This window comes from Podarcis tiliguerta, assembly GCF_965153285.1.
Source record: "Podarcis tiliguerta genome assembly, chromosome: 2".
Classification (NCBI taxonomy): Eukaryota; Metazoa; Chordata; class Lepidosauria; order Squamata; family Lacertidae; genus Podarcis; species Podarcis tiliguerta.
The window spans coordinates 96,215,343-96,240,907 of record NC_139535.1 but is presented as its reverse complement, the minus strand read 5'-3'; the positions used below and the strand labels follow the sequence as shown (position 1 = coordinate 96,240,907).

The window sequence follows — 25,565 nt, the reverse complement described above, 5'->3', positions numbered from 1 at the left end:
CTTTTCCAAGACTTAAAAGCATTCCTCACACCGCAGATGGATCCTTGTTTGGGGCATGGGTTAACTCAGCAGGGTACGTTCTGCCGTTAAAACTATACAGAGCTTCAAAATCGTAGCAGTTCGGGATCAACAAGCTGCCATGGGAAATTCTGCTGTAAATAATTAACAAGACTAAAAGGGTACGGATTGACAGAATGGACTGAGCTGGACAGAGGGCACTCTCTGGGTATCAGGAGACCACTGGCGTCAGAAAAAGGGCTGGAATCTTGCCGTTTAAGGATGCAAGTGCCCCCCAGGTAAGTCCCTCTCTTTCTAGGTTTAGATTTCCACTTCTGCACCTACTGTCCTTTCTTATCATGTTTTAAAAGAACAATAGTGGCCTGAGTGGTCACATCAGAGGGAATATGTTTGTGTTAAGCATTTAGTACAGGTTAATTGCATTGGGATCCCCTCAGGGTAGCTGGGGCTACCTGTGGATTTGTGAAAGCAAGAGAAAATGGTGTGGCATCCTAAAAGACAAAGGTCTTTTCAGATGAAACCCTTCATTATACACCGTTAGGCTCCTGGCAAAAATGTTTCTCTTTAACCAGGCCTTTGGCTGATTGACATCCAGTGACCTTTTAAAATGTGTTGTGGAAGGGGGGATTATTGCGTTGTTCTTGTTCTTGTTCTTATTATGTATTTTGAGTTTTTATATTGTGATTTTATGCTGTGAACTGCCCTGTGACGTGCTGGTAAAGAACAGTATACAAATAATAAGAATAAGAATACTGGAGATAACAGTGTTCTGGTTGTTAGCACTTTCCTTGCACTAGCCAAATTAAGCGAAATTACTGTGCCAACAAACAACAGAAAACTGGAATAGAGAAGTCTAGCATTACAGTGGTACCTTGGGTTACAGATGCTTCAGGTTACTAAAGTGGTACCTCAGGTTAAGAACAGTTTCAGGTTAAGAACAGACCTCCAGAACGAATTAAGGTATTGACCCGAGTTACCACTGTACTGTGGTGTGGGATAGTTCTCCCTGCCACCTTTTATGTACACCTGAGAACTGTTCCGGGTTCTCAACTTCCAAAAGGGGACAAAATTATATTAAACAAAAACAAAAAACAAGAACCAGGAGCTCCAATTGTTACAAGAAGGCAAAGATACTTGGCAGTTGTATCATGGGCAATATCCAATAAGTGTCAGTGTCACTATTGCAAGGAAAAACGTTCATGAAAATGGTGCTTTCTGGGTCCAACCGTTCCCTCTAATCTACCAGCAACTTCATTTGGTGATCTGAGTTGGTGGTAAACAGCTTTTCTCCCTCAGCAAGAATGCTTTGCTGGGTTCACCTCCTTTGCCTCAGTCCGGTGAAGGTGCTACAACCGCTTCAGTTAAATCATGCAGAAAGGCCCTAATAGGTTAATTGCGATATGGGGATTTGAACATAACGGCTAACGTCCTTGAAGGGGTGTGTGACCTACAAGGGCTTATACTGCATCAAACCAGTTGGCCCCATAAAGAGTGTCAACTCCCTCCCCCCCCCCTCTTTTTTACTGCTATAAACAAAGGCACACTTCATATATTCAGTCATATAACCCGCTTCCCCGTGCTTTGGTCCCACATTGCTTCCATAGCAGTTGAAGATGTGAGGCTGTGCAGATCGTGGTACTTTTTTCCCAAACCATCAACAATGGCTGTAATGGAAAAGACGCATTGCTGGGGGGACAACATGAGCTGTGTGTGGCCATAGGATGAAATCTGTACAAGGTGACGTGAGGGTAAACTGTGGGGAAGTGGTTTTCCAGTGGCTACCATCCAGCTGGTTTTAAATGAATCAGGCCTAGTCTGGTAATTGTTTCGGATTTTGTCCCTACTGAGCTGTTCTTCTACAGAGCGCCACAGACGGAGATAAGGGGAAACACTTGCTCGGGAACAGGGCCAGAAAGCCTAGGTCAAGGGCAGATTTGGAGGAGCCGACCCAGAGTCCTTTCGCGAGTAGGTTTCGACACACTCTTTGCTTGTCACGCTTTCAGCTGTTGACAACATGCCTCTGTCAGAAAACAAGGTGTTCCAATGGCCTCTCCGTCTCTGTGTGTGTGCCAGAGAATGAGCAAAGGATACAGTTCGGCAGCAGTTTATCCAAAGCACTAATAGTGTTGATAAAAGGAAACGTTTTCTGCTTCCACTTGGTAAGTGAATTTCTTTTCGGTTTGTTCAGGGAACAATGTTTGCTTTTGCCCGAGGCATCAGGGATGCTTGCCTAGCTCTGCGCTTGCTGTGAGGGAAACTGAAAATACACATTGCAACAGACGGTCTTAAGAGCCTGGATGCTTATTGGGCCAGGCACATGAATAAAAGCGGTATCTAGTATAAAGCTGAACCTCAGGCGTTCCTTATGTCTGGCAGACCTGGCCGTGCATGCCAAGTTGCATCCAGTTATAATATAAGAAGCAGAACACAGCAGTTTTTTCCTGTGAGAATATACTGGAAAGTTCAGACACGTACAAGAAGTCTGGCTCTTTGCACATGCTCTCAGAAACTAAATGCGGATGCTTATAGGTTAAGTGGTGATTCTGATCTGCATTTGGAATTGTGGAGAAAGAAACAGGGCTCTCTGGGATCTTTCCGTTTTGCCACAAGGCTACTGCTGCCTTGGTCATGAGGTGGTGAAGGCATAACAGACATTAAGGTTCAGTGGTGTGTGGTGAGTGGATGAGGGGGACTAGGCTTGTTCCTGATAAATTAGAGTATTAAAACATTAAAGCCTCCTTCCCAAAGCCCAGAAAGCTTCTGCCCGGCTCATGAAACGGGAGTGCAATGCTCAAATGCAGGACGTCACAATGTAAGCACCCGCCCATTCCCCTCATGAGCTGGTGCCTCTGGCCTTAACTGTTCCCCTATGAAAAAATTTGCTGCCATTGTTAAAATCTTAAGAGAATTTTCCTGTGAATGTATTCTTTTTGCTTTGTAACAGACACATTTCCACATCAGTTTGGTCCACTGTTCTAGATATATTTTTAAAAGAAAAGGCAACAATAAATAGTGACTGGGGGTGGAGGGAAAAAAGTGAAATAACAGATGATGAGCCATTCATCCCAGCTTGGAATTGTAATACTCTTACATAAGCCCATCAAATACGGGCTCATATATCTATCTTATTCTAGATGTCAAGGAACAGGCAAAGCACAGAAGTGTTTCCGCCACATGATAAATAAAGCGACTTGCCATGTTCCCAGAACTCTTCTTCTTCATCATTCTACAGCTTATAAACAGGCAGTAGCAATAGATGTATGATTTATGGTGGGGGAGCTTTGCTTCAGTTCTTACCACACTCACCTCGGCTGCACACCTAGACAGACTTTTCCGGATGTATCACTCACTGGAACAGCAACCATGAGTGTAAAATGTGCAAAATGATGTGGCTTGCCAGTTAGCCTGTGCATCCCCGTTCTGGTTGAACAAATCATACACTATTAAAAGTATGACTCAAGCGAGATTGGGGCACTTATGTATGACTGACGCAATTTACATGGTAAGATGTATATTAAGGCTTCTGTTAGTTCCACAGTATGTAAGTATTTCTATCCCACCTTTTCTCTAAGGAGCTCAAGTATTGTACCTGCTTCTCCTCCCCCACCCCCGCCATTTAAAAGGTAAAGGTACCCCTGCCCGTACGGGCCAGTCTTGGCAGACTCTAGGGTTGTGCGCCCATCTCACTCAAGAGGCTGGGGGCCAGCGCTGTCTGGAGACACTTCTGGGTCACGTGGCCAGCGTGACATCGCTGCTCTGGCGAGCCAGAGCCGCACACGGAAACGGCGTTTACCTTCCGCTAATAAGCGTCCCTATTTATCTACTTGCACCTGGGGGTGCTTTCGAACTGCTAGGTTGGCAGGCGCTGGGACCAAACGACGGGAGCGCACCCCGCCGCGGGGATTCGAACCGCCGACCTTTCGATCGGCAAGCCCTAGGCGCTGAGGCTTTAACCCACAGCGCCACCCGCGTCCCAACCCCCACCATTTAATCTCCACCAAAACCCTGTGAAGTATTTTATGCTGCAAAAACAGATGACTGGCCATAGGTCATGGCCAAATGGGGATTTGAACCCTGGTCTTCCAGGTCCTACTCTGAGACACTACCCGCTATGCCATGCTGGTATAGTGGGTACTCTCCCCAGGCTTTGCACTTGAGTGTTTTTGCCCATCCGCAATATGTCATTGATCTCCGATAATGCCTCTCGCTTGTCTGGTTGGAGGATAGAGAAGGATGTGTGAGTGTGTGTAGAAAATGGTGCACTTTCCAAAGGTACGATTTACATTTGTTGCTCTACCCACTTTTCCCTCTGGCATAACCCACCACTGGCATGCAGCCCTCAGAACACTACCCAGAAGACAATTTGGCCCTCAGGCTGATGAGGTTTCCTCACCCCAGTTCTAGGATCAAGGACAGCTGAGCGCTGGCAGAAAGGCAACCAGATCCAATGGCATGTGGTCAATGGGCGAGGGGGACTAGGCTCACCCCCTAAATGTTCCTGGTAAATTAGACCATATAACACCAGTCCTGAAAGACCTACATTAGCTCCCAGTGTATTTCCGAGCACAATTCAAACTGTTGGTGCTGACCTTTAAAGCCCTAAACAGCTTCGGTCCAGTATACCTGAAGGAGCGTCTCCACCCCCATTGTTCTGCCTGGACACTGAAGTCCAGTGCCCAGGGCCTTCTGGTGGGTTCCTCACTGCAGGAAGTGAGGTTACAGGGAACCAGGCAGAGGGCCTTCTTGGCAGTGGTGCCCACCCTGTGGAACGCCTTCCTACCAGATGCCAAGGAAATAAACGAATATCTGACTTTTAGAAGACATCTGAAAGCAGTCCTCTTTAGGGAAGTTTTTTATGTTTGATATTTTATTGTTTTTAATATCCTGTTGGAAGCTGCCTAGAGTGGCTGGGGAGGCCCAGCCAGATGGGCAGGGGTAAAAGTAATAAATTTGTTGTTGCTGTTGTTGTTATATTAAAGCCTGGTGCCTCCTTCCTAAAGCCTGGGAAGCTTCTGGGAGGCCTGATGCTCTGACGGGGTCCAAGAGCCCTTCTGCCACCTTCCCAAAGCCCGGCCTGCCTTCAGAAGGAGAGAGCAGGGTTCCAGCATCCTGTCAAAGGTCTGGCACCTCCTTCTCAAACCCCAGGAAACTTCTGCCCGGCTTAAGGAGGGAGGTAAGATGCTCACAAGAGCAACACTGGGACTCCCCAATCGCCCTCGCAAGCTGGTGCCTCTGCCCCTAACTGCTCCCCTACAAAAAAATTTAACTGCACGCCACTGGGCAGATCATAGGCACTAATCTGCAATCAAAAGCTACCGAAAGGTGTATTCAGCTTTCCACAGGATCTCGCTATTGCTGGGAGATATTCAACCATGGGTGAACTAGGATTTGAACTCCTGCTTTTTCATAGTCGCACTGTGCTGGAGATCACTGTTAAGTTGTGGGTTGACATAGCAGACGACACAGCGATTTCTCCAAAGCAGTTCTTTATTTTGTAAGCTGGAACAGAACTAAGCTGAGGAGCTCAGTGTCAGCCTGCTTATATAGAGCTACAGAACAATTGTAACTGTTGCAATGTTCTAAAACTATCCAATCACTGAACGTCACTTTTCGATCCTTCATTTGCATACAAAACTATCCAATCACTGAACATCACTTTTCGATCCTTCATTTGCATAACTATCTACAGTATCCCCCTGCTGGCCCAGGGTGAGAACTTCAGTACATAACAATCACACTTGGGGTCATCTCTTACTCTTCCCCACTTTTTTGGGATACTGCAGTTCTACAGGGTACTTCACAACAGCATAGTTACCTGTGTTTTAGTCTTCCAGTTTTGACTCAGCCATTCTTCTCCAGGCTGATTGCATACTTGCCTCTAAAGGAGATACCAGGAGCAAGGCCAAACTCTGCCATGTTTCCAAACTCAAGTCGATAACCCCGATACAAGGGGCCTTATTCACAGAGTCCCAACAAACATGGTTTAAATCAACACCAACATCAGCAGATAAGCTTTCGATTGATTTGGTGTAATCATGCATCAGATGTCTTGTATGGACACATACGACAACAATATATTCCTTGCATCTGTCAGAACAGGGGTGGGCGGACTTAAAGTTTGTCTAATCTACTCTGTTTCATTACTAGAACCTGCAAGATCTACCAACCAGAATCAGGTCAAAAAGACTTAAGAGATTTATAATTAGAGGACAGGGTGCCTCTGAGCACATTCTGAGTCTATTTGTTTTCAGTACCACAACTGAACTGAACTCACCATCCTTTTAAATAACATGAACATCCATGCCTGGTTAGCTCTCCTCATTTCAGCAGCCTGAGAAAAGTTAGTGTTATGTATTCAGCTACAGAGGTAACCCATAGCACTCATACCTTATGCCGATCAAGTTGAGCTTATAACTCATAACCGCTGCCTCCCGTGTCGTTTTCTGATGCATTTGCAGCACCAAAAGGAGCCACGCCATGCTAGCAAGCATAAAAAAAAATGGGCAGCACAGGGAGGTTTGCCACAAACTCTGTAGATATAACATCCCACATCATCCAAATCTTCTAAGTTTTACCATCCATTTCAGAGAAAGACTTCTGCCAAAGTTGGTTGATATTTATTTATTTCATAAAATTTACACACTATGTGATTGTAAAAAAAACTAACCCCAAAACCAAAAACCCTCAAATTGGTTTACAGAAACCATATGACCAGTCATACATACAACTGTTGCTATTGCAATTCGCTTGCGCTTGACAGATCTGTGTTTATTATTAGCATGCTTCCGAGCTTAAAGAAGAAAACTGATGCATTTATCAAGGCTTAGTTTCAAATTTTAAAAGACAGGCACAATTTCTAGTCTTCATGTTTGTAAAAGAAGAAGAAGAAGACCTCAATAAACCTTTAACACCCATATTGGGGCTTAATGTGGAAAGAGCAAGAGCAAGTCCCTTTTCCCAACTCCTTTCCCTGTGGGCTCTGCCTCTGACAACCACCTAAGGGATGTGGGTGGCACTGTATTCTAAACCACTGAACCTCTTGGGCTTGCCGATCAGAAGGTCGGCGGTTCGAATCCCTGCAATGGGTGAGCTCCCATTGCTCTGTCCCAGCTCCTGCCAACCTAGCAGTTCAAAAGCACACCAGTGCAAGTAGATAAATAGGTACCACTGTTGCAGGAAAGGAAACAGCGCTTCTGTGCACTCTGGTTTCCATCATAGCGTTCCATTGTGCCAGAAGCGGTTTAACCATGACCTGGAAAGCTGTCTGTGGACAAATGCCGGTCCCTCGGCCTGCTTGGAATATAACTGTTGAGCAGCAAATGTAATTTACGTCATGGAAAAAACCCACAAATTATTAGTACGAAAAGAATTTTAATGTATGCACATTAAAATTATTTGCATTGATGGGGATAGTTTTAAACACACACACACATATCCATATTTTTTACTTGCCATTATATTGTGATCTTTATATTTCTGCTACTTTGGTGGGCTAAGATGTGCATATACCGTATATCTCAGCTTCTAAGCCTCATGATTCCTCCTGTTCATGACATTTAATCCAGTGTCTTCTAGTGGCCTTCATGAGGCCTAGAATCCATTTCAAATGAAGTCTGTGTGACAAAGGTGTTGGTGAGTAATTATAAACCTTTGCATTGTAACTGGAGCTTGGCCTTGGCTTTTCCACAGAGGCGTTGTTTGAATCCAAGGAGAACGTTTTAAAATCTGTAACATCCACCTCTGCAAATCCAGTGAGGTACATGTATCCCATTCACTAAGACACTCGTGGCAACACCATCTGCTCTTCTGTCGTGCTGATACCATGGGCTTTCTTTTTATTGAAAAAATGAAGCTTATTTGGATATTTATTTCTCATCTGTTTCTTTGGGAAAGGTCATTTCCCTGCCTTATGGGTTATTTATTATGCTAGTGATTATTCCCCTGAGCTCCCGAAATCCTGCTCTCTTAATATCGTATGGATTTGTAGGATGCAAATTGAGCCTTATCCTTTTCTCCTGGGTATCAATACGCAGCCTTTCATCTTAATTCCTTTAATTCCCAGCATGATTTTGCCTCCTTGATAGGTGGTGAGGGAGGTGGAAAAGGAAAGCTAGAACTGAACTGCCACCTGAAATCTCACGGGAATCCAGTGAAGAGTCTACCTTTCTAACCTAAACCACCCCTCCTGTCTGAACTGCTGCTTGTTAACTGACTCTTGCTTGATAGACAGGGTGTGTAGGCAGTGTTAACTCTTGACACAGTTATCTCATGCAGCGAAAGCATTGCATCCGGTTCCTGCTTCTTCTGTCTTCCTTGCAAGAGTCGAAGGCTGCTTCTCCAAGAACCAGTTCCTTGTAACCTTCAGGTTACAGACTCTGCTAACCCAGAAATATTACCTCTGGTTAAGAACTTTGCTTCAGGATGAGAACAGAAATTGTGCTCTGGCGGCACGGCGGCAGCAGGAGGCTCCATTAGCTAAAGTGGTGCTTCAGGTTAAGAAAAGTTTCAGGTTAAGAACGGATCTCCGGAATGAATTAAGTACTTAACCCGAGGTACCACTGTACCACCTTTCCATTTTGCTGTACACAAGGCAGTTTACAGCAACAAAATACACAACAAAGAATGCACACCTGATCCAATAAGAAAACGTAACTTTAAAATGGAACGTGTTATCAAAAAAAGTAATATTCAATAATCTACTAGAATATAATAGCACGCAATAAATTTAAATCTCAAAACACCAGCAAACATTAAACAGAAATTCACTCTTAACAATTACAATGAATAATTACCAAACTATGATCCGATAAAAGTAACTGCAAGACGCAGTGCATAAAATACCACCACACAAAACCATGTAAAAAGATCAAACTGAGAAACAAAGACACACAATTTATAAAAGTTTTTTAAAAAACAAACAAAACAAAAAACCAAAAAACCCTAAACTCCTATTTTCCCTTCCTAGCTGCTTCTGCTTCTTCTTAAAGTCATGGCCTGGGAGAAGCCAATTGTCCTCAGCTGGGCTTTATTGAGGGAAGTGAGGCTCTTTCCCCCTTCTTTGCACTTCCTCGCTGAGTAAGCTGACTTCTGCTTATTTTAGAGCAGTGTTTCCCAAATTTGGGTTTCCAGCCGTTTTTGGACTACAACTCCCATCATCCCTAGCTAGCAGAACTAGTGGCCAGGGATGATAGAAACTGTAGTCCAAAAACAGCTGGAGATCAAAGTTTGGGACACACTGTGTTAGAGTCTTTCTATCTAGCCTGCTGCTCTGGGGACTTACCTGCCAGTTAATGCCTGTGTTGTTCATTGTATGTACAGTGGTACCTTGGGTTACATACGCTTCAGGTTACAGACTCTGCTAACCCAGAAATATTACCTTGGGTTAAGTACTTTGCTTCAGGATGAGAACAGAAATCATGCAGCGGCGGCGCGGCGGCAGCAGGAGGCCCCATTAGCTAAAGTAGTGCTTCAGGTTAAGAACAGTTTCATCTTAAGAACAGACCTCCAGAACGAATTAAGTTCTTAACCCGAGGTAGCACTGTATATTGGCTCTGGACACCAATATTAGCAAAGGTTGCAATCCTGTTATACACTTACCCGGTGATGTCTCATTTATCTCAAGGGGACTTGCTTCTGATTAGAGGAGCATTTGATTGCACTGTAAAACCACTGATACGAAGTCCTTTCCTAATCTACAGCCTGGTTTTATGCCTGTCTACTTGGAAATCCATCAATCTGAGGTCAGGATGACTTGCTACCACCAGGTAAATATGCAGAGGACTGCAGTCTTAGTTACTACTTTGCGATAGTTAAGGCTGTGGATGGATTTTTATAGTGTGCATTAAATTTTAAAGCCTTAGCCTCAATTAAGGTGTGTTTCTGTACATTTCATGGTGACAAGGACTTGTTTCCCAAGGACAGACCCTAAAATCACCATTCCGATGGGCTGAAGCAGGACTTGGAAGTGCCCCAAATTCGTAATGTGTATATGCTACAAATATAATGTGCTTTTAAAAAACACGGTTCAAAAATTCTGTTAAATACCTATACCTGGTAGGAGCTGTGGAAATCCCTCTGAGGTTCCCTGCAATGTGTGCCTATATTTGGTGGTCCATTCTCCCATTTGCATGGCAGCAGGGCTGGGGAACCTTGAGCCCAAAATGGGTCCCAATTTGGCCTGCAATTACTTTTTCCCCAAGCGATGCCCACTTGCCCCACACCTGATGGCTGCCATTTGTGACATCAGTTATGGGTCTGGTAGAAGCACTGCTCAGCTAATCCTTGCACCAAGCACAAGTCTAGGTTTGTCTCCGTCTTTCTCCCTGCTGAGTTCTACAAGGGTGACACTGAGGCTAAGGAGGAGGGGGAAGCTGGCATTCAGGGACACAGGTAGCGCTGTGGTCTAAACCGCCGAGGCTCTTGGGCTTGCCGATTAGAAGGTCGGCAGTTCGAATCCTCATGGCAGGGTGAGCTCCCATTGCTCTGTCCCAGCTCCTGCCAACCTAGCAGTACATCAGTGCAAGTAGACGGCCTAGGACCCTCAAACCTACGGGACCGCCTCTCCTGGTATGTCCCACGGAGGACCTTACGGTCTTAAAACAAAAGCATCTTGGAGGTCCCGGGCCACAGGGAGGTTAGGCTGGCCTCAACCAGAGCCAGGGCTTTTTCGGCTGTGGCCCCGATCTGGTGGAACAACTCTGTCACAAAAGACTAGGGCCCTGCGGGACCTGACATCTTTCCACAGGGCCTGCAAGACAGAGCTGTTCCACCAGGCCTTTGGCCAAGGCACAGTCTGACCCCCTCCTTTGGTAATCCTCATAGAACCAATGGTTGCCATTAATTTGATTTTGAATTGGTTTTAGAATGAATTGATTTTAGAATGCTGTGTTACTTTTATTGTTGTTAGCTGCTCTGAGCCTGGCTTCGGCTGGGGAGGGCGGGATATAAATAAAAAATTATTATTATTATTATTATTATTATTAGATAAATAGGTACCGCTGCGGCAGGAAGGTAAAGGTGTTTCCGTGCGCTCTGGTCCTCCATGTGCCAGTAGTGGTTTAGTTACACTGGCCACATGACCCGGAAAGCTGTCTGTGGACAAAAACTGGCTCCCTCGGCCTGAAAAGCGAGATGAGCGCTGCACCCCATAGTCAAGTTTGACTGGACTTAACCATCCAGGGGTCCTTTACCTTTTTACCTACCCCCTGGACTGGGTGTATTGTGAGAAAGATGGGAGCTGTCTGAGAGCAGACAGATTGGTGAGGCTGCCTGTCCTGGTGTAGTGCAGAGGGTCAGCCAGCCAGCCATACCTTCTTCTATGGTATTCATGGAAGATATCCACCCTAAACAAACAGCATTCCATGGGCATGCTCAATCTTCATTGGCTTCTCTTGAAGTTTCCTCCTTCCTGAGTTTTGTGCCTGCTAAATATTTGTTCTACTTTTGGGGGTTTATCCCAAGCCTGCCGATACCTCCCTCATATATATGTATGGCACCACTTTGGCCTCATAAGGATTTGCACTTGGATAATGAGTTCGCTGTTTTAATGCTGCTGTGCTTTGTATTTTATTTATAATTAATTTCCAATCTGCTGGTTTAATGCTGCTGCGCTTTATTATATAATTAATTTTTATCGCTTCTCGTTTTTTATTTGCTATTTTCACCGTGCTTTCATTTTATTCCGTTTTCCCTGTCAGTCACTTTGGAAACGTGTTCGGAAGGGGGATCTCGGTCACAAAGCCAAGCGTACCATTTCTGAGGTTTAGCAACTGCTGTGTTTAGCAATGAAGCTGTAGTCTTTGGCAGAGAGGAAAAAGGCAAATATGTCGCAAAAGGCCAGATCAGCAGGGCCAGACAAACACAGACCAACATAAAAGGGACCCTGACTCCTTCCCAAGCAGGCCACCTAGAGAGCAACTCCTCCGGTCCAATAAATATTTATTGCTTGTAGCCATAGGCATTTGCAAATTAGAGAAGATTAGATGTGAGCTGGAGCAGGTTTTATAGGGCTCCCAGTCAATTGATGTCGGGGGCAAACAGGTTGCTGAAAATCAAGAGAATGGCTGGCTGAGGCTTTTGCCTTTAGACCTGAAGGATTCTCCAAGGGCTCCGGCAGCAAACTTGCGTAGGTATTGAAAGAAGTTCTGCCCAGCTCTGCACCTCTGTCTCCCATTCCAAAACGGCTGGTACAGTTGGAACTGATGCAACATGAGCATGCTTGTATTAAACATGTGTTGGAGGAAGCTGCAGCTGCCAACATGATAAATGTGCTTTAAAGTCAAGGTTCAGTACTTTCCTGCTGACAGGAACACAGTTCGGTGCCTATACATACTGGGTAATCATCCCACTTCTGCCCCCACCCCAAGTCACAACCAGAGACACACTCTGCTCAACTCACTGATCAATTATTAGGGCTGCCACCTTATTTCTGTGATATTTTGCCACAGCTGCGGGACAGGCAAGCCAAATATCTCTCCATTTCTATCTGTTTAATGGTTGCAATTTTGAAATCAACAGGCGTCTTGCTGAAAAACTACTGTGCCAACCTTAACGGTTGTCCTTAACCATCTCCTTGCTGTGCCCACATTCCGCCCCCCATTGATCTCTGTGCCAACTTCTGCCATACTGTTGGTGAAGAGGCTTTATAATTCCTGCCACTTTTCTGGTATTGCTCTTGTGCAAAAGCAAAATGGCCAACCCAGTTTCCTGGCTTGGCTTCTTGTTTAGAGCAAAATATTTACCCTGCACAGGTAGTCTCTATAGCTCAGTTGGTAGAGCACGGGACTTTTAATCTTAGGGTCGTGGACTTGAGCCCCACATCGGGCAAAATATTAATTAACGCATTGCAAGATTTGCTGCACTGGAGGGGGCTTGGACCTCATGGTCCCTTCCAACTCTATAATCCTAAGATTAAGGTAATAAAGCAACTCTGGTTGCTCATTGTTTCCTCTGCCTTTTCAGCAGATAAATGCTGTGATTAACATCTTTGACAGGAGAAAACATTTTCAGGGGACTTCTGGGAGTGTGAGCTAATCCACCAAGCTGACTGCAGAGGGTTCAAGATACAAGAGAGGAAGTCTCTAGAACCTAGGATGGGTTCTAGGTCAGGAATCCACTTGGTAGGCCTGCCTAACTAAAATACTGGCAGCCTGCCTCTTCAGAGAAAACTGTTTTCCCTAAAGGGAAACTGGTTGTGGTCTGCGACTGGAAGCAATAGCTTTGTGCATTGCATAAGGAATCCTGGGGACTGTAGTTTTGTTAGCGCTGTGATGGGTAAACTTACCATTGAATTGTAGCGCTGTGATGGGTAAACTTACCATTGAATTGTAGCGCTGTGATGGGTAAACTTACCATTCTGGAAATGTGAGGGGTAAATTACAGCTCTTGGGATTCTTGAGGAGGAAGCCATGTGCTTGAAATGTATGGTGCGCATGCCGGGAATGTCTGATTTCCCACCTTCCTGGGATATGGAAGGAGATCAAGGCAGGCTTCTAAGGATACCAATTAAAGTGTGGTTCTCTCTTCCTCCTACAAAGCTGAGTTGTTGCCTTTGCCTTTCAGTCGGCCAGCTAGTCTTGCTAGAGGACCACCTTACTGGAAACAGAATAAGCAACTCCCCCCCCCCCAAGACCACTGGCACCTCCATGACGGCCACTGCTGTTACAGCGGCAGTTTCCATATAAGACAACTACCAATTCCTCTTTCACTCTTGTTTTGGGAGCGGTGGTGGAGACCATAGAAGCCAACTCCTGCAGGCTGAGGTCCCTTTGACCTTCCCCCCAATAAAAAATGGGGGAAGGCTCCTCCAAAGTTGATGGGCATTGCCATTCAAATGGTGTGCGCATACCATATCATGTGATTGATTATGCCGGGTGGGGCTTGCCTGCCCCCCCCCCCAGTATTTTATTCAAGCTGGCATGCCTGGGGAAGATGGGTATCCTACTGCATTGTTTCTCAAAGCGGTAGCTATTTTGTTTGTAAATAGGACATGTTTCATTTATAATTTTTATAATCATATAAATGATATAATTTCACCTTTAGCCCTCTTGGAATATCCGGGGGGGGGGGGGCAGGGGACCATATGGCCCCCTGGTTGAGAAACACTGGTCTACTGGAAGGAAGTTGACCGAGCCCATGGGGTGAGGTGGCGCTACCTCTAGTTCCTGAGCAAGCCCTTCCTCCGAGTCTCTTCTTCCCTAGGGAGACCCCTGGATCAGGGCCGTGTGAACGCGTTTTGAAAGGCACACGCTACACCTACAAACCAAAGCGCACTCCCTTTATTGATTATTGCATGAAATGGCAAGGGGGCTCTCAGTCGCTGCCAGTGTCTATCTTTTTAGGAAGGGGTGGGGAGCATCTTAGGAGCTGAAATCCTGCCCCTCGTTTACGGGGAGCTTCACCTCCCCGCCCACTACCCATCTCCAACGAAAGCCTGACGCCGCCTTGCCTCCGGCAAAGCCCCCAAAGGTGGACTCCGGCTTTCCACTGTTGCGCGTCGGAGGTGGCGCGCCTTTGCGCCGAGCGGGGCCCATTGATTGCCCGGGCTTGGGGGGAGTGGCCGCGGGTGGGCGACGACGAGAACGCCTCCCCGGCTCTGCTGGCCACTTGGCACGTCGGAGGTGCAGCCGGCAGCCTTCCTGCGCCGCGTGAGCTGCATCTGCGCGCCAGCTTGCGAGCTGCCGCCGCCGCCGGCGCTTCCTTGGCACTCGCGTTTCCCTCGACTAGGGGCTCGTCCCAAAGCAGCAGCCAGCCAGCCGCCGCCACCACCACCGCCAAGCGCAGGTCTGGCGCCCCCTGCACTCGGAGGCGATCTCCGCTCTGCTTGCAAGAAGTCGTTGGCTTTCTTTTTTTTACCGACGATCTGCATATATAGATATACCTCTATTATACATGCACACACATGCAAGCAAGCGGGAGCGTGCGTCGAGGGCGAGGGAAGAATTCGCAGAAAGACGCCGAAATTGTGAGTGCTTCTCTTTGGGAAAGCGGTGGAGGGGGTGGGGATTGCCGGTGCGCGGCCGGGGGAAGAAGTCTTCGGAGGAACGGCTACAGGTGGAAACTTGGGTGGAAGGGGAAATCCTCGAAGGCTGTCCGGATGCGCTGTCAAGGGAGCTCCCGGACAACTTGCAGGCTGCAGCTGGGAGGGGGGGGGGGCAGCGCTTGGAGATCCTGGTGTTGCTCGTCTCCTCCTCCTCAGTGGGATTTGAGGTGGCAGCTGGCTTTGCTTGGGGACCCTGGGCTGCAGACGTGGGCGAGCCCCGAGGGGCATCCATTTCCTCGAACTCCGTGGGCATAGTTTCTGGGTCAGGCTTGCGATTGTAGGCGCCTTCTGCTCGGGAGCAAGCAAACCCAGTAAATAGGTACAGGATTCACTTGCGTGCTTCTTTCTCTCTGCCTGAGAATCCAGTGCAGAATCCTCAGCAGCAACCTTGGGGTGGGCTCTCGCTGTCTTTCTGTCTGTTTTCTGAAGACGCTACAGAGGAAGGAAATCCCTTCCCTGCGAACATCTGCCTTAAAAGTCCGTGGAGATTTTGCTGTGGTACCTAAATCGGCGTTTCTGACACTTGATCTGTGGAACAATGAAAGCGGCTCTTTCAAATCTAAATTTTATTTCTAGGATTGTGCCACCCACTACCCCCTCCTTCAGCACGTTGTCTTCTCCATCTGCTTCCCAACCCACTTCCATCTTTACCAGTTTCACCCCCTGCAGCGGAGGAGAGTTTGTGCAGCGAGCCAGAAAACCCCTAGTTCAAATTCTGCCTCTGAATGGTCGCTCGCTGGATCTCTGCCTCACTCTCTCATCTGTAGTGGAGGGGATATGGAGCAATCTTGCAGGGTTGTTGTATTGGTGTAATATTATGTAGAGCATTCTGAACACCCTAACGTCTCCAGGGTTCATAATTCTCTCCCTGCATCGTATTAGCTCCACAAAGAGGGTGTGAGTGTCACAGGGACAGCTAGCATAGTGGTTAGAGTGTCAAACTAGGACAGAGTGTGTGACCCTGTCTACTCAGAAGCAGCTCCTTCTGAATTCAGTAGGGCTTACTCCCAGGTTAAATGGAGTCAGGATTGCACCTTCTGCCAGTCACTAGGTTTCAGCCTAGCCTAGGGCTGTTGTGATGATAAATTGGCATGCCAAGGGATGGGTAGCAAGTACATCCCCGTAGGCTTCTTGAAGGAAAACTGATATATAGATTTAACCATTAAAAAAAACCACATTGCTTAAGAGTTGTCTCTAATGCTGGTCCTACTCAGAACAGAACCATTGAAATGAACAGATGTTAGTTAGCCATTTCCATTAACTTCAATAGGTCTGTTCCGAGTAAGGTAAAGGTAAAGGGACCCCTGACCATTAGGTCCAGTTGTGGCCGATTCTGGGGTTGCGGTGCTCATCTCGCTTTACTGGCTGAGGGAGCCGGCATACAGCTTCTGGGTCATGTGGCCAGCATTACTAAGCCGTTTCTGGAGAACCAGAGCAGCACACGGAAACGCCGTTTACCTTCCCACCGGAGCGGTACCTATTTATCTACTTGCACTTTGACGTGCTTTCGAACTGCTAGGTTGGCAGGAGCAGGGACCGAGCAACGGTAGCTTACCCCCGTCGCAGGGATTCGAACAACCAACCTTCTGATCGACAAGCCCTAGGCTCTGTGGTTTAACCCACAGCACCATCCTTAATATTAATCCATAATCTTCACTTCAATAATCCAAGTTATTGCAGTCATCCCATACAGGGATTGAACCTGCAACTTTGGTGTTAGAAGCGCCGCTCTCTAACCAACTGAGCTATTCATCCATTCCTTAGTTGTCTCTCTTCTGACAGCACCCAGAACTGCCTACTGACTCTGTTGAGAACAACTGGAGGAATTATGTGTGTAACTGGAGGCAGAGAACAGCCTCATTCCTGCAAAAGACCAAGTGACCCTCCCACGCTTACCCTCCCCACCTCAGCACCCTCCTGCCTGCACCATTATTTTATTTTCCTCTTTCAACATTTAATTTGATGAGGTCCACCAAAGAAATGAAAGGAGGGGGAAACAGGGGGCTTCCACACCAGGAAGGCTGGTTTGGACTGGTAGCTTCTCCTCTAATTAAGACCTTAAACTCCAACCATTAACAGCAGCTCAACCATGGAGCTCACAGTAAACATAAAGGAAAGAGAGGGATGAATAAGATGCTAGGGTTTCAATAGTGTATGCAGGCTTAGGAAATCTGGCGTGAGACATGGCAGTTCAGTGGAACTGTTGAAGTTGCAGGAGGGGTAATGTCGTTCTAATGAAGGTGGAAAGAAATAAAAGGAAACTGATTTGTTGTTGAGGTTTTCTCTCTCTTTCTCTCTCTCATACACACACCCACACCCACACCCCACTTCCCAGACTTAACACTGTGTGGTTTGGAATGACATTTCCTGCAATCTGCGGCAGACCGCAATAGCTTGTGGTTTATGTGTAAGGGCAAACAACGGTATTCAATAAGCAAAAGGCACAGATTCAGATATGATTGTTTGACCGTCATCCACCAGGAGTATGTCTGAGCTGGGACCTAAAAGCTTTAGATTATGCTATAGCACTGAGTTCATCACACTTGGGGCTGTTTATTTCAGTGAGCTTCAATATGTTTAAGTCCATTGGATTGTGTCCCTAAGGGACTGGCTGTTCATTGATGAGCCAAAAGGGGGTGGAAAGAAACAAATCAAAGAGGAAACAATTGACTTCAGCATATCCAGTTATATTCTGAGATCCAATAAAGAGAAGGTCCAGATCTCTGAAGACTGTATATATATAAAACGGCTGTATATTTTTAAAAAATCAACAGCAATGGAGTTTGGGGGATAAATGGAAAATTAGGGTAGTCAGATCCTCCCCCCAAATTGATTCCATCCCTTTCAATAGTTTTGTAGAAGATGGAATTTCCTACACCTGCTGAAATTTATTCCTTTATATATACATTTTACCCAGCTATAAGGAGTGCTGGAGCCATACCCTCTTTTTTCACCTGTCTGCCCTAGAATCAATAAAAGTGAATTTATTCATTTATTTTATTTTATTTCAGAAAATTTATATGCTGCTTGATTATGAGAAGAAACCCAAATTGGTTTTTAATAAAAGTGAATAGAAATGATATTGCAATACCCTTAATGACCGCTCCCCGCTTAAAATGGGAGGCGCCCTTTGCGTGGACGCGCGCAGCCCTAGATCTGGAGCGGCCCCATCAGCATAGGCTTGGCTTTGCCTTCCCTCAGGTGGGATACCTGGAGGTCTCCGCCCACCTCAGTCAGTTGTCCAATCCCACCTGGGGGAAGCATTGCCAAGGAGACCAGGTCAGGTAGGGGAGGGATTACCTGCCCACACAATAGAGAGAGGATCTTACCTGGGAATCCTCACTTGGCTCCAGAGCTTCTCCCACCCTACCCACCCTCAGTTAGTGTCTTCTTTTGCAGGTTAACTTTTCTTCACAGGTTTTGCAGGTTAACTTTTCTTCACAGGTATGTGGGTGCTGCTACGTTAAGGTCGCTGTTAAAGGGCCGGAAAGGAATTTCCCTGCATTGGCAGGTTTCGCCTTTCCCGTAGCAAAACGTCACAACTTTGGCGGTATCAGGCCTTGGGCGGAATCCTTTAGTCCATCTTCCTCTTTGCGGCGGCGATACCAGGGTTCCCCGTTAAAGGGGTTTCTGAAGGGAGGCTTTGACCGTATGCCGAAAGGTCGTCATTGCTCTCCCCTGCGGTGGTGGCGTAACGGGGGCGGCTATCTCTGCTTGAACATATGTTCTCCAGAGCCGGCCCATCCCCCCCCCCACTGGATAACCCTGAAGCTCCCTAGGTCCCCGGCTGGGGACTGGGGAGGGAGAACGCCCAATGCCTGAGCCAAGGTCTACCCACATTTGAAATTTAATAAAGTTGTGGCCAATTTAATCCCATAGCACGTTGTCTTGAGTCGTTATTCCACATGACGGGGGGGGGGAACGCTCAGGATCTGGGGACTCCGCCTGTCCATGCAATTATGCAGATGAGTGCTCTGGTCATCCCTCCTCAAAATCATCTAGGATAATTAGAAGTGCTGAGAGTTTCTAAAATGCTCCCTTTAATTAAAAGGATTAAACTGGGCAATTGAAAACATGTCTGCTCAGAAGTAAGCCCCATTGAGTTCAGGCAGCTTACCCCCCAAGTGCGTGTGGTTTTATTTTTTAATGTGTGGGATTGCAGCCTAAATGGGTTAGTACTTTCTGTATAAAAGGGGGGAAGCAAAATGTGATTTCTGCTCCTCAGCTATAGAGCACAAAGATTTGAACTACAGTAATGTTGTCCAGTGTGGTGGCACCCAGTGAAATTTTTTTGTAGGGGAACAGTTAGGGCCAGAGGCACCAGCTTGTGAGGGCGATGGGGGGCGGGTGGCAATGTCGTGAGGTCTCACACATGATCATCATGCTTCCCTTCCTAAGCCAGGCAAAAGCTTCCTGAGCTTTGGGAAGGAGGTGTCGAGCATCTGACAGGATGCTGGAGCCTTCCTGCCTTCTTCCCAAAGCTGGGCAGGAGTTGGAAAAGTGGAGGGAGGGCTCTTGGCCCCCCTAAGTCAGGTATCAGGGAATCTGACCCCCCCCCCCACAGCAGGCTGCCAGGGATAGACAGACGACAAAAGCTCTTACAAGTCTTTTATTCAATATTCACAGAGAGAGGCTTAGAAATACTGCCTCTTGGAGTAATGCCGTTGCTCCGAGTAATCTCCATCCCTGCTCCCCTTCTCAGTCGTCAACAGCACTGCCCACCTTACGGTGGCTGCTTAAGGCCATTTGCCTCTTCGCTCTCTGCTCTACTACTTTCACTCCTCGCTGGGTTCTGAGAGAAGGGGGCCTGGAATGTTTTCTAGTGATAACGTTGCAGCCAGCTGCTCCGGCTCTGCTTCTCCCTTTTCCTCTTCCCCCATGATTTCCCAGCTTTGCCCCTCTTCTATCTCTGGGCCATGAGTTGTGACCTTCTGCAAACCCCTGTTATAAATCTATGCTGTCTTCCTCTTCTCTGGAAGGGGGATGAGGATGTGGAGGTAGTTGCCATCATCGGTCCTCTCTAAGCTGCACAGAATCTACTGGGCTTTGGGAAGGAGGCACCAGCCTTTAATACTTCAATTCTCTATTTTACCGGGAACATTTAGGGGACTAGCTTAATCTCCTCTAGTCCACTGTAACTGTAAACCGCTAGTCCAGTGTAACTAAGACGCGGATGGGAGAAGAACTACATTTGACAGTTCAATGCTAGGCATGTCTAATCAGAAATAAATAACACTGAGTTCGGTGGGTGCACAGTTGCAACCTGCATCGTGTTTTAGTCACCATTTGTGGTCTGCTCCAGCGAATGGCCACTTGCATACATATACAGTACAGGTGCACATAAAATCACACACAACTTTGAGAAATAAAATATGAGGATATGTGTTTTTATTTTAGTTTTTAAACGCAGTGGAGAAGAGTTTGTGGGAGAAAGGGCAATACTCAGATCCCGTGGCTCGGCTGAGGAACGTAGAATTGGAAGTAGTGGCTCCGGTAAAGTTTCGTTGGTGTAGCTGAATATTACCACCTCCCCTTCCTTTCCCTTCTTTGGGCAGTTCTGCCTCAGCATAATTTCTATACCATGCAAGAGGGCAGGAGGGGACAGGAATGCTCTGCCCCTCCCCGTATTGATCAGAGTGATGCTCTCAACCTTGCACACCATTGTTGCAATGTTGCAATGCTGGCAGTGTGTGTCGAGGAGGACTAGGTTCAAATTCCACGTAAACTATATATTTACTTAGTGGCCTTGCACATGCTGCAGTCGCTTAGCATCTCCCAACAGCCCCACGATCTACCAAATGGAAAGTATCCGAGAGCCGATGAGTTGTATTAGCGAGAGAGTGAGGCTTGGATTGGGGAGACCCACTGAGCCAGGAATATCACTGAGTAGTCTTTGGCCAGTCACTTTCAACCTAAGCTACCCCAAGGGATCGTTACGACATTTTAGAAAAAGAAAAGCCAAGTAGAACAACTCCAAGTATACCACATCGAGCACACAGTTCCTGGAGGAAGAGCTCTCTATAAATGTGATTAATAATAATATTGGCCTACCTTACAGGAAGGGATGCGGGTGGCACTGTGGGTTAAACCACAGAGCCCAGGGCTTGCCAATCAGAAGATTGGCGGTTCGAATCCCTGTGACGGGGTGAGCTCCCGTTGCTCGGTCCCTGCTCCTGCCAATCTAGCAGTTGGAAAGCACGTCAAAATGCAAGTAGATAAATAGGTACCACTCCAGCGGGAAGGTAAACGGCATTTCCATGTGCTGCTCTGGTTCACCAGAAGTGGCTTAGTCATGCTGGCCACATGACCCGGAAGCTGTACGCTGGCCCCCTTGGCCAGTAAAGCGAGATGAGCGCTGCAACCCCAGAGTCGGCCACAACTGGACCTAACGGTCAGGGGTCCCTTTACCTTTACCTTACCTTACAGGACTGCTGCAAAGATTACTGGGATAATGTGTGTGAAACACACACATAAAGTACTATAGGAGATGTTAAGTGATGGTGTGGTTAAAGACTATGGAGGACTGGTGCCCCTTGGCTGCGTCGTAGGAACGTAGGAAGCTTGGATATTGTGTCAGATCATTGATCCAGCTACCTCGGTGTTGTCCACACTAACAGCAAGCAGCTCTCCAGAGTTTTAGGCAGGAGTCTCTTAAGGCCAACTCAGTGGGCCACATTATCTACTTGAACCTAAGTTGGTATTGTTTTTCAATCTGCATGAGCAGTCACAGGACACAGCTATTAGTCTCTGGGCTAGTCATTAAGACAAGAATGATTAACACAATGAAAGAGCAACCCATGTATTTCTCTGTGACATCTCCTGTACCCCTGACACTTTCATTATCTCCCAGTCAGTGTACATTGGAAGAGATGGATCGTTAACACCCCACCCGCATTTGAAATTTGCCAGGCACCAGGCGCATTTTGCACCTGACTATTGCCCATATCTGACCAAGTGAAGATGCCTAGGTGCCTAATATCTCCACCATCTGGAGGTGCCTGCCTGGGGATTGTTGAATCTTGCCTGTTTTTAAACTCTAACAACACATCCTGCAGAATTCTACCCGTGATATTTTACCTGTGCAATCGGAACAAAAAGTCATATTGAAAAATACGACTTTTGGTCCCCAAATGACAACTAGACATTCTGTTTTGGTGGCTTAAGGTGTCATTTGGCACCTAGCTTATATATCTGGATTTTCTAACACTGCACCCCACCCACAGTGGCAGTTCTGTTCAAAAGAAAGCCCAAGAGCCTTTGGGAAAGGTAGCAGCCAATGAGTTTGCTCTGTCTCTGATAACAGAAAATTATGCAGTAAGCCATATGAAGTTGGTATAACAGCGTTTCTTCCTTCTTTGGGTTCCAGATCCTCCCACATTGCCTTGGACCACCCTGAGCCAATCGACATGAGAGGGTTTCTTGCCTGAAGAGTACTCTTTGCCCGTGACAACAGCTGCACCATGGGCCTTGAGAATGATTTGCCCAACACCACAGCCTTCTGGTTCCCCTCGCCATCTCAGTTTGACAGCTTCCCCCCAGAGACTCCTGCCGCCAACACCTCCATCAACATCACAAGCCCCCACTATGACTTGACTAGCAATGCCATCCTCACCTTCATCTACTTTGTGGTGTGCATTGTGGGCCTCTGCGGCAACACTCTGGTCATCTATGTCATCCTCCGTTACGCCAAAATGAAGACGATCACCAACATCTACATACTCAACTTGGCTATAGCAGACGAACTGTTCATGTTGGGGTTGCCTTTCCTGGCTATGCAGGTAGCTCTGGTTCACTGGCCCTTTGGGAAAGCCATCTGCCGGGTCGTCATGACAGTAGACGGGATCAATCAGTTCACCAGCATCTTCTGCCTCACAGTCATGAGCATTGATAGGTACCTTGCTGTGGTCCATCCTATAAAATCTGCCAAGTGGAGGAGGCCAAGAACAGCAAAGATGGTCAATGTAGCTGTCTGGGGCATCTCCCTTCTGGTCATACTACCCATCATGATATATGCTGGAGTGAGCAATAACCACGGGAGTAGTAGCTGTACCATGATCTGGCCAGATGAGTCTGTTGCTTGGTATGTTGGCTTCATCATCTATACCTTCATCTTGGGCTTCTTGGTGCCCCTCACCATCATCTGCCTTTGCTACCTGTTTATCATCATCAAGGTCAAGTCCTCTGGCATCAGGGTGGGCTCCTCCAAGAGGAAAAAGTCAGAGAAGAAGGTCACCAGGATGGTCTCCATTGTCGTTGCCGTCTTCATCTTTTGCTGGCTTCCCTTCTATATCTTCAACGTCTCGTCAGTCTCTGTTTTGATTGAGCCAACACCTGTCCTCAAGGGCATGTTTGATTTTGTAGTGGTCCTCACCTATGCCAACAGCTGTGCCAACCCCATCCTTTATGCCTTCTTGTCCGACAACTTCAAGAAGAGCTTCCAAAATGTCCTCTGCCTTATGAAAGTCAGCGGCATGGATGAAGCCGACAGGAGTGACAGCAAGCAGGACAAGTCCAGGCTAAACGAGGCCACAGAAACCCAGAGGACATTGCTCAATGGTGACCTTCAGACAAGCATCTGAAAGATCTCTGCCCACTCATCTCCTTCCTGCTTCTTCACAGAAGCCCACAGCAAGTCAGCATAACGGCCGTTGGTCCTTCTTTCCAGGGAATGGTAATGCATGCGAAGGATTGGTTCAGGGGACAGACTTGCTTCTCAGCCAACAGCAGGCTGGTTTTAAGGATATTAATTGAAAGGAGAAGTATATTGTGGGAGTGATTGACTAGAAATACACTTGTACATGCATGTTTGAATACAAGGGATGATGCAGCATTGGTCGTACCCCTGTGCTAAATCCATTTGAGTTAATTTGAACTTTTTTTAAAAAAAAAACAACCCTTCACAGTTCAGATTTTCCACACAGGGTCTAGAATTTCAAAAGCTCCATCTCCAATATTTGAGTTAAATTATTAAAAGAAGAACTTGGCTGACACACATAGACACTGGAATAAGGATGAAGGTGATAAGTATTCCACAAGTTCACATACTGAATTATATATATTTTTTATCAAGCTAGCCTCTTTGCAGCCATCACCACCCCTTGTAAATGATAGGTACTTTGAAAGTTTAGCTCTATGTGCTTTTCAAGTAGGCAAAACATTAAGCTCATATGTTTTATATAAAATCAAAAACTGTCATGAGATATTGGGAGGGAGGGAGGGTGCAGTGGTAAATGAGTAATTGCATTATATTGCTCTTGTTTATGGGACAGCTAATGAAATGAGGTCTTCAGAGATGGGATCAGAAATCTTCATAGCCTGAATAAATAAGTATAAAGCATGCTAATAGGATGACAGAGAGACTTGTCTCTAACTGTAACGAGAGCCCATTTCCATGACTTCAAAGAGATGGCAAATATGTTGTCATCCCTCCATCCCTTTGCCTCCTACATAATGGTTTCCCCAATGAACAATCTTTTGTGGATAAGAATGATGTTATCAGAGTCTGAGAGCAGATCTCCAGCATCTGAGTCCAAAAGCCACAATATGTTAACTTTGCCACCCAAACGTCACGAAGTCATCAACGAGCTTTTGAGTTCACCAGAACTCTTCATCAGACTGGATCTTGCTCACAGTTTTGTGACATTTTGGTTGGTCCTAATAGAGGTATTAATGTGTTGTGGATTTTGGATTCCCCTCCCCCCAATGCATCAACATGGCTGTGTACAATTTTTGTCAAAACCATGATCAGAGACGGGTGAGAATGCATACCTCCTTGGTCTTGCATAAGTGAAATAGCCATCGCAGATCAAACAACAGAGGCAGGGCTTTAACATAATTTCTGCTTGCCACCTTTACTTTAACCAGTAAAAAATAAAATAAAAACTGGCCTGGACACTGAAAACAAAACAACAACTCTCCAAAACCAACCAAGCAACCAGCTAGGTTGCAACTTCAGGTCACTTAAGGAAGGAGCCTTTATAAGTCCTCTCTGCCCCCTACATACCAAGAAGGTGTCTTGAGTTTGCCACTGACAGAGGACTTTAATGTACTAAGGACACTGTGGGTGGGAAAAGCCTGAGCATGGCTTCCATTTCAGAATTTATAACCTTGTGGAGATTGCTCGAGAGCTTAACTTGCACTTGCTGAGAGAAGAAAGAACGAGCCTTTAAGCCTACTTAAAAACAGAGTGGTCACATATAATAAAAGCTTGAGGCGGGGGTGGGGGTGGAGAAAGAGAAGAGTCGGGCGGATTGCTTTAGTAAGCAACCAGGAGCCAATTTCATCATCCTGTTGATTTCCCTCTCATTGTCCCATTTCCACAGTGCCCTGGCCTATGATGCCTCCTTTTGCTCCTCCATTCAAATGCTTGACTCATGAATCCCACATCCCCACACAATTTCACCAAGGTTTACATTCAGAGCAAAGTATACAAACTGAGCCCACATGTGCATAAATGTCCAGTGTCTATAGAGTTTTTGTTCTCCTAGTTCAAGGTTTCGTGGTTGCA

At 46.5% G+C, this 25,565-nt stretch overlaps 1 protein-coding gene across 8 annotated transcripts; it reads left to right on the top strand.

Annotated features, from left to right (window-relative positions):
- SSTR2 (somatostatin receptor 2) lies at positions 1–23,936 on the top strand. 8 transcript variants are annotated; one of them, XM_083427841.1, is made up of 4 exons: positions 1–296; positions 2,022–2,177; positions 9,717–9,782; positions 22,425–23,936. In XM_083427841.1, the coding sequence occupies exon 4, from the start codon at positions 22,519–22,521 to the stop codon at positions 23,635–23,637; it is 1,119 nt and encodes a 372-aa protein (XP_083283967.1). In that variant the 5' UTR covers positions 1–296; positions 2,022–2,177; positions 9,717–9,782; positions 22,425–22,518; the 3' UTR covers positions 23,638–23,936. The 8 variants fall into 8 exon arrangements, with proteins under 8 accessions (XP_083283967.1, XP_083283965.1, XP_083283970.1 ...); XM_083427839.1 differs by having other exon boundaries at positions 9,641–9,782; XM_083427845.1 differs by lacking the exon at positions 1–296 and adding an exon at positions 1,621–1,748 and having other exon boundaries at positions 9,641–9,782.
- The last annotated feature ends 1,629 nt before the right edge of the window (positions 23,937–25,565 follow it).